At 39.7% G+C, this 14633-nt stretch overlaps 1 protein-coding gene across 2 annotated transcripts; it reads left to right on the top strand.

Moving 5' to 3' along the window:
• The first annotated feature begins 335 nt into the window (after positions 1-335).
• On the top strand, positions 336-11759 carry LOC101473667 (uncharacterized). 2 transcript variants are annotated; one of them, XM_076875977.1, is made up of 6 exons: positions 336-1144; positions 1282-1343; positions 2651-2761; positions 2885-2953; positions 10722-10817; positions 11369-11759. In XM_076875977.1, the coding sequence occupies exons 2-6, from the start codon at positions 1302-1304 to the stop codon at positions 11456-11458; spliced, it is 408 nt and encodes a 135-aa protein (XP_076732092.1). In that variant the 5' UTR covers positions 336-1144; positions 1282-1301; the 3' UTR covers positions 11459-11759. The 2 variants fall into 2 exon arrangements, with proteins under 2 accessions (XP_076732092.1, XP_004568912.1); XM_004568855.2 differs by having other exon boundaries at positions 1288-1343.
• Positions 11760-14633: the final 2874 nt, after the last annotated feature.

Here is a 14633-nt window from a genome sequence, read left to right on the forward strand (position 1 = left end):
AACTGAAGCACAAACTTGTTGAATGATTTGTGTCAGATTTTTCATGAGAACATTTTAATGCCAGAATGACTTTGGAGGTAGCCTCAAGTGGTCGTTTTAGGAGATGCAGTTTTTGGCGCATCAGTATCGGCTTCATTCTTCAGTCCAGGAAACTACTGCGATCTGTTTCATGCAAAATATCTGCACTGAAATTCATGCCTTTATCGTGTTTTATAGACAGAATCCAATGTCTCATTGAATCTGAATGAGAAATTGGAAAGGAAGTGATCCCTGCTGTGAAAAGTTTCACTCAGCTTTGACTTCTCTTGGTCACATCTCCTGATCTGAATTGATACAGCAACAATGTAACAACACTGTGGTAGAACGTGTTCAGTGGAAACACTCAGAGCCTCAGTGCTGCATATCCATCACAGGAGCAGCTAATGTGGCTGTCAGGCTCCTTTTTAGCAGCCTGCTGAAAATACTAGTAATTAAAATAACAGAGTATCATGAACTTTACTCATCCCAGATGGGGGAGGGTAACACAGCAGCAGAATGCCAACTGCAAAGACAAATGAAGCTGTATATTTACAATGCTGACAATTATTTTTGACCCATGTGGGCATATTAAAATGGTACTTTTCTATACCTGAGGATACAAAGATTCATATTTTTTATTAAATAGTTAAATTAAATGATGTAAGCTGTTGGTTTGTTTCGATTAGCATACAGACTAAAATGTGCCTGTACCTTTTAAAAAAAAAACAAAAAAACAAGGGTAATTTTTTTTTTTACTTAATTCTTACTGTGTGTCATCGTGGTTAAGATACAGTGACCCACGAACTTTAATTTTTAAAAAGCGTCACCTATTTATTATGCTCTTCTTGGCTTCCTGACTTTTTATTAGCAGGATAGTGGCAATTCTATCACTGCACTGTGGAAATGACCAGCATTTAAGTGTTGCACTGTTACTGTACAAAAACGTCCATGACTCCGATCGTCAGCTTTCTGTTGGGACTCTGAGCTGAGTAAGGACACATCTGTGGGTATTCTAAAAGATTGAGCAGAAGAGGAGGCAATTAGAGCGGGGTGAGAAAGATCTCAAAACACACTGAACCCGAAAGAGTGTGTAAAAAGAGAGGACACAGTTCTTCTTGACTTACAGGTGAGTTGAGCTAATTTCTGATTAGCTATTTAACTCTAAATGCTACAAAGTTTTCACAGATTTTGAAAGAAAATTAAATGTGTGACATAAAAGCATCACTGAGACTTAATAAAATGTGAACATCTGTGTGTCATGAGCCGCAGATCTGTTGTTTAAGATGACGCACGAGAAGAGGTTTCAAGGCATTCCCATGTCAAAGGTAAGTTACATGCTGCTGGGATTGAAGACTCATGGGTGTAGGGTTGAAAGTTTCTTCATATATTTATTCTTCACCAACTAGATAGATAATTATCCTCAGATAACATAAAGTAGAACAATTCTGAGAAAAGCCAAGAAAAGAAACACAGTAAATCAAATAAACAGTTTCCATTTCCTCGGTGCATTTGTTCCACATGTGTATTTGTCATTTGGGTTGAGATCTTGTGAGGCAGCTGAGGTCATAGCAGATGTCATTTAGTGTCATTTTTATATTCATGAGACCTTTTGGTGATCCCAGTAAAAGGGTGACCTAGTTATGAAGCAGCACTTATCTCTTGTCCCGCTGTCCTACATATTGACAATGTCCTACATTTGACTGTTTCAAGTTTATATAAGTGAACATTTGTAAAACCTGGATTCAACCCAGTGAATATGAAGGAAGCAGGGAAGGCAGGCATCATGGTAAAGTGCAGGTTTATATGTCTTTTGCTGTCAATAAGCCCAAGGGGGAAACAGTCACCAGTCACCACAAAGTTACAAGCTATTCAGACCTTCCAGAAAATGTAGTGGTGTAAAAAAGTTAAAGTAAAAAAATAATCTCAGACAAGAAAAACAACATGTCATAATTAACATGTTAGAAAAACCAATGAATGGCTGCATCCCGACTCAGGCAGCAGGCTAGCAAAGTGAGGCAGTGGTTAACGCTGTGGCATTACAGCAAGAAGGTTCCTGGATTGAAACACTGATGGCAATTCTGTGTGTGTAGTTTGCATGTTCTCCCTGTGCCTAAATTTCCTCTGAATGCTATGGCTTCTTCCCAAAGGCAAGTAAGTTAACCCTTATGTACTGAAATCTGATGACTTCTTAAAGTGAATTAAAATACACAAAAATAAATGAATTTTAAAACTTTTCTAAAAATTTTATACATTTATTTTTGTATTTGGTAATTTTACCCAAATCAAATACCTACTTGCCAGTTCTCTAGACAAAAAACATTTAGCATTGTTAGCGTGCATCACTGGACATTAGCATCTAGTCATGGGTGTTGCACTTACAGTAACATATGTGGCATAAAACTATGAACAGAAGCTTTATGTGAATCATAAAGTGTGGTGTGTGTAAGAATGAATGCCACATAGAAATGTAACTTCAATGAGTCTCTAGTAAGAAATAAATACTGAATACTGAAATACTGAAAATATCCAGACACCACCAAGGGACTACTTTTTCACCACTTCACCATATTGCCTGTGTTCCAGCATTGACGCTGTTTCATGACACTCACAAAAGCCACTTTTCTGGTTCTAGTCAATGAGAGGTTTGTGTAAAGAGGAGGACTATGCATTTCTGAGAACATCGGAAAGGACAGAAGGAGCGGCGGCTTTAGGGAACGACTGGAGAGACAGGAAAGAAGAGAGGGTATGGCAAGTGCGACCGAATCAAATATCACACCCCAAATGTGCACAAATTTCATGTATATCCATGTGTTTGTGTGTGTGTGTGCTGTGTGTGTGTGCATGTATGTGTGTCTGTGTGATTTAGGTCCGCAGGCGATTAGAGCAGGAGCAGCAGGAAAAAAAACGACTCAGAGAAATAGAGGAGAGCAAGAAGGTGAGCAGACGCGTGCACACACATACACACATGACTGGATGGTTCACACTCTACAAGTCCATACATCTGCAAAACAAACATAGTCTTCACTTCCAACCTTTGGCACAGCATGAAGGGTTGCGCTAACTGACAGCAGCTTAGGCTCAACAGCTTGTACTTGTTTCTTCTTAGAAACCACATGCCTGTTACACACACATACACACACACACAGGTTGGACACAGGAGCCAAGCAATAGTAACTGAATGTGACCGGTGCTGTGATAGATCAAGCTGGCCATCAGCGCTATTTATTGGAAACCAGGCACTGTTTTAGCCTTTCAGAGTTTAATAATTGAATGTTCTTGACTGGGAGGATGCTTTCCATATCACTTTTTAAACAGCTTTTTCAAGGGTTTTGTGTGAAAATGATCTTCCTTATTAAGTTATTAGCAAATACCAAATGTGAAGTCAGTGTTTTTTGTTTGTTTTTTTATTTCCTTCACTTGTGAGGCACACACACTGTGAAGGTGACTCATTTATTCACATTTTAAGACGGCAAGCTTAGGTTTTCGTGAGACCAGGTTGTAGTAATCAGTCTGATGGAAACAGAGAGCTGAACTATCAAGTAGACGGGCCGTGGTGTGACGCCAAATCAATGAGCATTAATCTACCGTTGAGGTTCACTTTGTTGCTCAGGGCAAAATCAGATCGACTTCCTGGAATTAACAGTCTAGGCAACACAATTCTGGCCCTCTGTCAAGACTGCCAGGGTTTATCAGTCGCTTTGGGAGAGCATGTAGACACACACGCAGTAGAAGAATGAAATAGACATTTGGCAGTATGAAACAAAAGAAAGTGGTTTTGCATTGATAGTACGGATTTATTCAAAACACAACACAACACATAAACAGTTGCCAAAACAGATGGACACTCTCATGGACTTGGAATGCAGCATACACTAAACAGCTGTGGACGCTTTGAGCAGTTGCCCAATTTTTGACAAGAGCGTGTTAAGGTCAACAGGGGACGAGGGCTTGCTGTTGCTGTCAGTGTTTCTGCTTCTCTGCAGAAAAAATAAAAAGACAGGAAGCTGATGACAACATTTACCCTGATAGAGTAGACAGTCACTCTCACAGCAGTATGGAATGTACTTTCTGCTGAACCCTAACTTAACCCAGAGCCACACATCAAAAGTACACACAAATGTGCATGGACTCAGTGACTTATGTCCTCTGACATGTGCACAGAGAACACAGAGAAACATACAGCCAATGCAGAAAAGCAACCTGAACCCAAACAGACCTCCAGTCTTCATTAAACAAGGGTTAATCTGTATAAAATGTCACACGTGCTCACCACTGGAATGTGTCAGTCGAGCCATATGAATACCAGAAAACCGTTGTAATGTTGACAAGTCAACATGGAGATTTAAGTGAGTGCATTACAATGAATTCAACCAAAATAACCAAACGAAAAACTTAATAGATGGGTGTCTTTTGTGGAAAAAATGGGGCACGCTCAGGAGCTCAGTGAATTCCGAATGAATTGGTACTGTGATAGGATGCCACCTGTGCAAAAAGTCCAGTTGTATATTCCTCACAATTGCACTTGTCGTGAGGAATTAATTCAGCTGCATCCAGGACTTACTGATTTTTATAGCCTGGTCTCGGACAACTGAAAGTCCTTGAAAAAGGACTTGAATCACCAAGCAAAATACAAAGTGTCAGATGTAGTGGTGTAAAGCATTTCTCTGGAGTGATGAATCATGCTTTCCTGGGAATCCAAAGAACAAGTCTGGGTTTGGTGCTTGGAGGGAAAACGGTACTTTTACTGACTGCATTGTGCCAAGTGTAATGTTTAGTGAAGGAGGGATTATGATGTAAGGTTATCTTCAGGAGCTGGGCTCTGCCCCTTAGTTCTTTAGCATACCAAGACATTTTAGACAGTTCCAGACTCACAACTTTGTGGAAGCAGTTTTGTTGATGGCCCCTTACTGTTCCAACATGACTGTGCACTGGTGCACAAAGCAAACTCCATGGATGATTATACCTTTGGTGAAGAAGAACTTGACTGGCCTGCACAAAGTCCTGACCTCAACCAGACAGAAGACCTTTGGGATGAAATAGAGCAGAGACTGCAGACCAGGTCTGACCTCTGAAATGGGATTCTGGAAGAGTGGTCAAAAATTCCCATAAACACAGTCCTAAACCTTGTGGAAAGCCTTTCCAGAAGAGTTGAAGCTGTTATAGCTGCAAAGTGTGGGCCAACATGGTATTAAACCCTATGCATTAAAAATGGGATGACACTCAAGTTCAAATTCAATTCAATAAACTTTATTGATCCTGAAGGTTGGCCCCGAAGGAAATTGGTGAATGCGTGTGAAGGCAGACAAGTGCATACTTGTCTGCCTTCAATATTGTGCATTTCCAAATTAGTTCTCTGAAGTTGGGGCAAAAAGTTCTTGGTTTAGAGCCTGTTTTTGCTAAATTATGTACTATTATAGGCAAACTCACTGAATAGTGATTGCAAGAACAAGCAACATTTTTTAAGTCTTACATAAGCATCTGACATCACCTAAATCAAAGGCCTTTGGTTCAGAGACATGGAGGCAGTTACAGTGGTAGTACTGTACTACTGGCTACATTAGATTCTTTTGTGCTGCTCAACTTTGGCGCTGCATTAAAAGTCCTTAAAAAACACCACACACATACAAATTATGAATCTGTAGTGAAAATTCTGAAAACCTTAGCATAGTTCATTGCTGCATGCATATTGTTCATGTTACAGATCATACCGTACATTAACCAGACCTAGGAAAGCTGCTGTTTTCTTTGATGAGATGGGGCAAAATGGAGATCATCTACATCTTGTCCTTCACATTAAATAGGACAGGTACCATCCTGATTGCTACCAGGTGACACTTCATAAGCCAGAATCCTTAATGGTTAGGAGGCATTCTGCTGTCCGACAAACCGAACAAGCAACTGAAATCTCACAGAAAAAACATTTCGTTTTATAAACTACAACAGGCTAACTTACTTATTTTATAGTTCTATATAACATTATTATCACATTGACCTTCAGAACCATCTATTGAGGAATGTGCATTTTTCCTCTTCCCCCCATTCCTTTGACAACCTGAAAAAAGTCATAGGGTGCAGCATAAAAACAGGTCAGCTACAGCATCCTTTTATATCTCTAATTCTAACGCACGACGCAGAGCTGATCTTCAAAGACATGGCAACATGTGTCTGGCATCTTTCCTTCTTGAAGCAAACTGGATAGACAGACTTCTGACTTCTTCAGAGTTTCCTAGTTTTTAGATTGAAAAGCTAAAATATTAATTAGCAATAGGACGCATTGAAAACTCCTGGAACCAATGGAATTTGCTGAGAGCCTTTGTCAAAAGTGATGTTTTGTTCATTGCCAAAGTTGTCAACCTGAAGTTTATCTGAACACAAAGCTTACCCCTTACAATATAAAGTGCCTTGAGGCGACTGTTGTGATTTTGCGCTGTATAAATAAAACTGAATTCAATTGAAAAGAGGAGATTTTCGTGTGGTGAGGGTCTCACTCTCAGTACTTAGTAATTAACTAATGATAGCTGTATGCAGTCTATTAGCTCATATTTACTGTTAACTCCCCCTATATGTGTTGAAAGCTATTCCTTTGGGTTTTTTATACAAATAATGTCTGCACGTTAGTTCTGTTAGTGATGGAGTTCACCTTTCTTCACCTTTCAGTTCCCGCAGCATCCTGTGGGAGTACGTTTTTATTTAGTTTCTTTAATGGCTTATAGCATCTCCAGTCTTCTGCGAGATGACAGACCAACGTTAACCAAGTGTGACCTTCCTCCAAATATTTGTTCTTTTATAGTTGACGTCCAAACTTTGGCGTGTTTCACACATGTAGTGCAGATTAAAATGCTTATATAACTTTCCTGTGAAATACAATAATTATGACCTTCTGTCATCTAGTGTCATCTGCACAAGGGGGGTGGGGGGGGGTGGGGGGGCATGTAAACTGCTAAAAACAGAAAGAGAGAGAACGCACATTTGTTTACATATTTCTGTAACTTTTTCCAAATTATTAGTGATTACTAACAAAAGCTGCTGTGACTCAGTCTTGAGTGAACATTACACAGAAAACAGACAGGACTGTGCAGCGATCAAAACTTGATTCCAGCCTTTGAATTGCAGTTAGCAACTTTAAATTTCATACTATGTACATCTTTGTACTATGTGTTCATTAGCTGCACTTTGACTGCTTTCAGGACACATTTAACTAGAGCCAAGATGAAGGTTAATTAGGAACTGCGACCTCAATTGACAAAATGTCAAATTTAGTTACATTTTGTAAAACAAAATGTAACTAAATTTAAAAACAATTTTTTAAAAAAAGAATGAAATGATTTGAAAATCTAGATCCATTTCTTTATTCTCAGTACAAAAGAAAAAATATTACATGTTTAAACTAAGAAAATATTAAATTTTTGAATAAAAATATTAGCAAATTTTGAATCTGATCGCAATAATACATATCAAAAAAGCTGGGGGAAATAAAAGTTAATTGGCAACAGGTCAGTAACATGACTCAGTATAAAAAAAGAGTCTTTTTGAGAGGCAGGGTTTCTCAGAGGTAAAGATGGGCGATTTTGAGAATAATGTTCCCCAAAATAAAATTTTCATCATCTCCAGTACTTGATGTCATTAAAAGATTTGGAGAATCTGGATAGCTATGACAGAAGGAGCAAGAGTAAATGGGCAAATTTAGAAGATGGTGGACCTGCTGTGATGGGGTTTGGAGACAGTGGCAGTGACAGTTGATTTTGGATGCTTGTGGTCTTCAAGCTCTCAGGCAGGACTGCATTTTTTCTGTCTTGGAAATCGCAGCATGGGCCCAGGATCACTTCCAGAAATCATTGTTTGTGAACACAGTTCTCTGCACCATCCACAAATGCAGGTTAAAGCTCATTTAAAATGGACAGAGGCAAAGTGGGAAAACTGTTCTGTAGTTAGATGGTTTGAAATTTGAAAGGAGTTTCATTTTAAAAAGCCTTCATCTCTGATTGTATGTGGGTATATTAGTACATACAGATCTGTCAGCTTGCACATTTGGAACAGCAACAGCAATATACAGTTTTTAGAACACATGCTCCCATCCTGTTGATGTTTTTTTTCTTTTCAGGGAAGGCCTTTCACATTTCAGCAAGAGAACACTAAACCACACACTGCAGCTATTAACACAGCACGGCTTTGAGGTAGAGTCCAGGCGCTGAACTGGCTTGTCTGCAGTCCGGACCTTTCACCAGCTTAAAACATCTGACTCATCATGGAGTAGAAAACACAGCAATGATGCACGGGGACCATTGAGCAACTATAGAATCCTACATCAGACAATAGTGGGACAACACTGTGCTCTCAAAAATACAGCAACTGGTCTCTGTAGTTTCCAAATGTTTTACAGCAGCGATCCCCAACCTTTTTTGCGCCACGGACCAGTTTATGCCCGACAATATTTTCACGGACCGGCCTTTAAGGTGTCGCGGATAAATACAACAAAATAAAACTAGTACCGGTACCGAAAAAAAGAAGATTTATTCATAACACACGTGAAAAGACCCAGGAAAACCGAGTAAACGATAAAAACGATAACAAAATAACGCTGAAAACCGATAAAAACCCTGAAAACCATACATTTCATACCTGAGCCTCAACTCTCGCGGCCCGGTACCAAACGACTCACGGACCCCCGAGGCCCGGGGGTTGGGGACCGCTGTTTTACAGACTGTTGTAAAAAGAAGAGGGATGCTGCATAATGATAAACATGACCTTGTCTAAGCTGTTCCAAACTGTGTTGTTGCCATCTAATTCAAAATGAGCTAATATTTTTCTTAAAATGGTACATTTTCTCACTCTCACGTTTAAACTTATATATGCAAATTCGTTTTAATTAAAGAAATTATCAGAAAGTTTACCAAACACTCCTTTTTCCCAAAATCTAAATTTTCTGGCAATTATTTCATAGTTCAGACTTTAAAAGGTTAATTCAACTAAAAACTAGTACTACTACTACTACTAGTACTAGTACTAAAAGTCACAGCCGGCAATTTATTGCTTAAACATGTATATTGCAATTTATTTCATTTTTTCAGGGTGAATGTATTTAGTAGAGGTCTGAAAAACTGTGTTTTTCCTGTTTTGTTATGTATGTATCAAATGCAATGTAGTTGTTGTTACAGGGTTAAACATCCAAAATCTAGACCTGCCTTTACATTTTCCAAAACCATCCATCCAGTGGAACAAATTGGAGTGTTTGCCAGGCTGATTCTGGCCCTTATGTTTAACACCCCTGCTCTGTTATAAAGTTTCACTTTAATTGGAATGAGACTTTAAAAGTTATTGAGACCATAAACTCAAAGTATGTAAGAGGTTGTAAAGCCTGTGAGCAGCAGGGCCATGGAAGTTTTACTTCACAGACCTGGAGGTTACATCCACGTGTCCGCCTGTAATTCTTCATATAAGCAAGTACATCCAGAGAGGAAATAAATCTAAGAAAAAACAGTTCAGAAGACAGAAAAACAGAAAAGATACACAATCATTCTCACTTAATCCTCCATAATATTTTGAGGCTCTGTAGGATTATTTTGATGGCTAAAGTTCCCCTGGTACAGTGATATAACAGGACATACATTCTGCTGGGCTTGCACCGCAGAGCCTTAAGTAGGCGTGCTTGTGTGTGTGTGATGAAAAGTTCTGGGTCTGCTGGCGGGTGTGTTCCTGACCTCAAATTTGAATCTCTTGTTGAATCTCTTGGATCCAATTTCCTGCAGTGTGTTTGTGTGTATTTTTAAGTAGAATTTACACACATGTGTGTGAGAGAGAAGGCCGATGCGAGTTGCGCTCAATGAACAGCGTCTGTCATTAATTAACGTTCCCGTCATGCTGTGTGTGGGTCTGGGGAGCCGTAATGTTTAGAGGAAGTTGATGTGAGCGAGGGAGCCATTTGCTCTAATGTCAGTCAGTTTCAAGAGGAAGACTCGCTGACACATATGGAGTGAAGGTGAAAGCAGTTACACAGTCAATGCGAACACACACACACACACACACACACACACACACACACACACACTTCCAGACAAACAACCAAGACATTCTTTCTTTAAAGGCCTTTGAATGATTATGGAGAGGGATATGGGGTAGCACTCTTGGTGCAAATTTGCTCAGACGGGCGATCACTGACAAGTTGACAAATTGAGTTGATTATTTTCCGTCTCAACTCCACTGACAAGTTTGTGGGAGCAATTTGCCAAGTTTTGATGATTGTGGAGTGTCATTGTGAGGATCAGTCAGAGGGGCTTTGGGTTGAAACATTAACCGTCAGCAGACGTGTTACTGTTGTAATTATGAAAACTACGGATGTAGTTAAACTCATTTTTCATGGCTGATTAAGACAAATGGAGTATAAAAAGGCAGTGCCAGCTGCTGGACTACTCTACATGGAATATTGCTTGTAAGCAGGGTACAGTTCAGATTCTTTACACTGACAGAATGGAGAGTTACACTTAAGATCAAAGCAGCCTGTATGTGGCCCACAGTGTAAAATGAGTTTGACAATTTGTTACCATGCAGTATTATTCCATGTACTTGGTTTCCCCAGTAAGAACCACTTCCTGTTCTTAACATCTGATTTCAAAAGGAATGAAGGGATTTCACAAAACCAGCAGCTAAGACAAATGTGTCCATCTTTTATATATAGTCTATCTTAAAACTGCATTTTGGTCTTTCAGGAGAAAGAGCAGCTGTGGCGCACTCATGTAGCAGAGCTGACCTCCAGCCAGGAGAAGACTCTGCAAGACAGACTGGCAAGGCTGCGCAGATTCAGGGTGAGGATGACAGGCAAACACATCCAGATCTCATTACCAACTGTTGATGTGAAAATCATGCACCTGCTGTTGTTTGATGTGGTTGCTGTGCTGAAATTCACATTAACCATACGAGATTCAACACCACAAAGCGACAGCCTAAGCAGCCGCAAAGCTTCTAGAGTTTCACTGCTCCAGCAACACAGAAAAGCTTTTTTTTTTCTTTCTTTTTTTTTTATAAAGGACATGGAGTTTATGAGACACTGAGCGGTCATGGACGAAGTCATCAAGTTACAGAGCAGTTACAATTTAGGGTCATTGATCAGGTGCTGGATAAAGAGACTAGTGAGTAGCTTTGAAGCGATATTCATGACTTTGTCATTATGTCATTCATTCTGGTGCCAAAAGATCATTGATCTGTCTTTCAGTCAAATATCACTATCAGGGTTTTTTTTTTCCTATGCTGGTCAGGTTTATGCCATTGCTGTCTACACACATATTGTGCACCTAGCAATCATCAAATGTGTAAGTGTTTAATGTTCAAACACTCTGAGTCTTTTTTTTTCATGCAGGAGTTCCAGAAGAAGGTGATGGAAGAGGAGTCTGGAGAGGAGGGTGCACCAAGCAGCCAGGCAGTCAATCAACTCCTCACAAGGATGTAGATGCATTAAAGGATAATCAAGAAGAAGGCTGACCGCTGCTTTAGTGGCCAGAACATAGCATTCTAATGCAAATATAAATTTAACAGTCACATACTGAATGAACTACTTTAATCTTTTAAAGTTAGTTATTGTATCTGACAGTGCTTCTTGGGGATTATACCAGAGATTGCTGTTCTTTTCCTCAAGTGTTTCAAAAATCTTGATACACTGTAACAAAGAACTGGTTACATTGTGATCTTGCCTAAATGAAGCATGCATTCTCCTTGCTGTTGCAAATCAGCTGGCTGTTTGTCTGGTGTGACTTTTTGGGGGGGGGGGGGGGGGGGGGGGGGGGGACTAACAGTCAAAATGTCTCTAGAATTCGTCACAGTGCAGCTCCCTCCAGGATATCCAAGAAATAGATTGTCAGCATCGAGTTTTGTTTCTCTTCAGAAAGTTCAAACCAGCCATCAGGCAACCAGACATGATGGAAATGTTAAACGTCTTATTTTAATACAGTAGACACGACCGAAGGCTGATTAAGGAAGGGCGAGTTTGGGAGCCTGTGCAGCAACTTGTGCTCACATAATATTTGACTGTTCCCAATACATTTTCATCCCACTGTATCGCTTCTGTTTCTTTTCTTTTCTTTTGTTAAATTCTTATATTAAACCGCAGTTGTCCAAAGGACTACTGAGGCTGCCTCATGTGTTATCAGGAGAACATAGCCTAGTTTGAATTAAAGGGAGGGAAAAAGCCCAAAAGAACATTCAGAAAGACAGGCCCCTGAAAACTACTGTGAACCTGAAAGTAAATTCATTTTTTCGTATGTCTTCTGGTCCACAGGTCAGCTTCTTAAGTGAGGTATTATACCCATACTTAAATCTTCAGCATGTTAAAATGCACACTTTGGTGCATTTTTCAAAATGTTTCAGTGTATGTTGGCTCTGATAGTGGTCTCTGGATTTATGCTTCCAGCAATACAATGTAACTAATATGGTGTGTGCATTCAGGACAGTCAAGAAAGCCTGGCTAAATAGAGGGATTAAATGGAAAAGATAGAAAATAGTCCTTTATATATATTCAAAGTCTACTGCAGTTTTAGGGTCACCGAGGAAACAAATAACAGGGCTAGCATAGTCAGAGTTGTTATCCCCAAGTATGTATATCAGTCTGTACTGCTAAGCACATTACTTAGAACTTTGACAGTGGAGGCAGGTGCTCGCACGCCATGTCCCAGTGGTGGTTAGCGTTAGGCTAAAATTTGTGTGAGCAATTTGTTACTGTGGGAAATATTTTAATTGCATTCTTGCTTCATCTGCAGTGTTAATTTTGACTGAAATTTTAATTTAGTTTTAATAATAGGCTTTTGACTAAAAAGAAAATTCTAGGGAGAGGAGCTACGCTAAGAGAGCACTTAACCAACCAGTGTTAAGTGTAAAGAGGGCATAGCCATCAATTGAGTACACTGTCATGAAATGTTCACTGTAAACATCCATTTTGCATGTCTTTGCTTTAATGTCCCAGCAAAGGCCAAACAAGATTAAGGTAATATGAGTTGGATTGCTGTAAGCACTCGTCATTTCCAAATGTCTTTTCTGGAGTTTTTTGGGGGGGGGTTGGAAGTAAAAAGAAACGATGAAGAAAAAACTCAGGAAAGACTTGCAACAACTTACACACACACACACCTTCCTGTCACACTTCAAAGTTTATGTATTGACACAGATGGAAAGACAATTTGGTGAGTCTCAGCTGTGATCCCTCTAAATATAAATGTGTGTGGGAGTTAAAAGTTCCTGCTTTGTGCGTTCACATCCTCACATGCAAGCATGTGCATTTTGCACATGCGCGATAAAGTACTTTTACTTATTTGTCTGCACATGTGTGTGGACATTTTATATAGTGCATTAACCCACCACCATTGTGTGTGTGTGAATTTAAGGTGTGGCCTGGGTCCTATAGGACCCTTTCATCAGTGCACCGAAGGGGAAAAAAAGGACAAAACATGTCGAAAGAGATGAAGTGAGCAAAGGTGAGATGAGGAGGAACAGGAGTTTCCAGTGTGTAAGAGCAGATCAGGAGAAGAAAAGAGGAGAATATGTCCTACAATGCAAAGTATAGTATTGCCTGAGGACACAGACATACAGGAACATGAACCGTTTCCCTCCCTCCCACAGTGTCTCTTCAATAGTATACCACAGTGTGAGCCTTTTCTGTGTTTATAATTATTTATTATATTTTATATGATATATTTATTTATTAAAACTGTGGACAGGTTTCCCACATTAAAGAGGCTTTATTATTCTAATTGCTTGTTTTATTGTGCAATTAAAACACACAATGTTCTAACGAACAAAAAGCCCCCACTATATGCAGAGCAAATGCTCTGTGGAGTTAACTATTCATTTTTGCATTTTCAACTGTTACACCCAAAGCAACATAGAGTGCACAAGAGAGGTGTAGAAAAGAGTGCAGACAGGTTGGAGTGGGTGGAGATTACAGAAGGATAGCAGCAAAACTGAAAGGGAAGGTTTACGAGACTGTAGTGCTGTGAGATGATGGACGATGTGGTAGAGCTTGATGTTGAACAGTTGGAGATGATAAGATTTTTGTTATTTTAAAGGAAGAGCTCTGGTTTAGCAGTTTGGAGACAAAGTGGGAGAGACAAGGGATGGTGTGGACATGTGCAGAGGAGGGATAGTGGATATACTGTACAGAGGATGTTGAATAAAGAACAGGCAGGCAGGAGGAAAGAGGAAGACCTCAGAGGATGTTCAGGGATATAACAAAGGAGGACATGCAGAGGGTTGGTGTGACAGAGGAGGATGGTAAGGCCAGGATGAGATAAAGGCATTTGATTTGCTGTGATGAACAATAAAGGGAGCAGAAGAAGTCTGTGATACAGCACAATCAGAATCTGCTCCCTTGAAAAATTATGGGAGTTTTAGTATTAGCTGATTTATCAGCATGTGTCAGTTTTCCAGATAATTTGAAATCTACTAGCTGCTACATATAAAATCAGAACAGAAAAACAGTAAATTTTTTAGTGTATTTTGGGAGGGCTTTTATTGTTTATTGATAGTGAAGAGAAGACTGGAAAGCCAAGGAGAGAAAACAGGTTAAGAGACAGTGTCTCAAATGTTTCTGCAAACCAGTGAAACAGTCTTCTGTAACCCAAGAAGCGACCTGCAGGGCT

Source organism: Maylandia zebra, linkage group LG17 (assembly GCF_041146795.1).
Source record: "Maylandia zebra isolate NMK-2024a linkage group LG17, Mzebra_GT3a, whole genome shotgun sequence".
Lineage (NCBI taxonomy): Eukaryota > Metazoa > Chordata > Actinopteri > Cichliformes > Cichlidae > Maylandia > Maylandia zebra.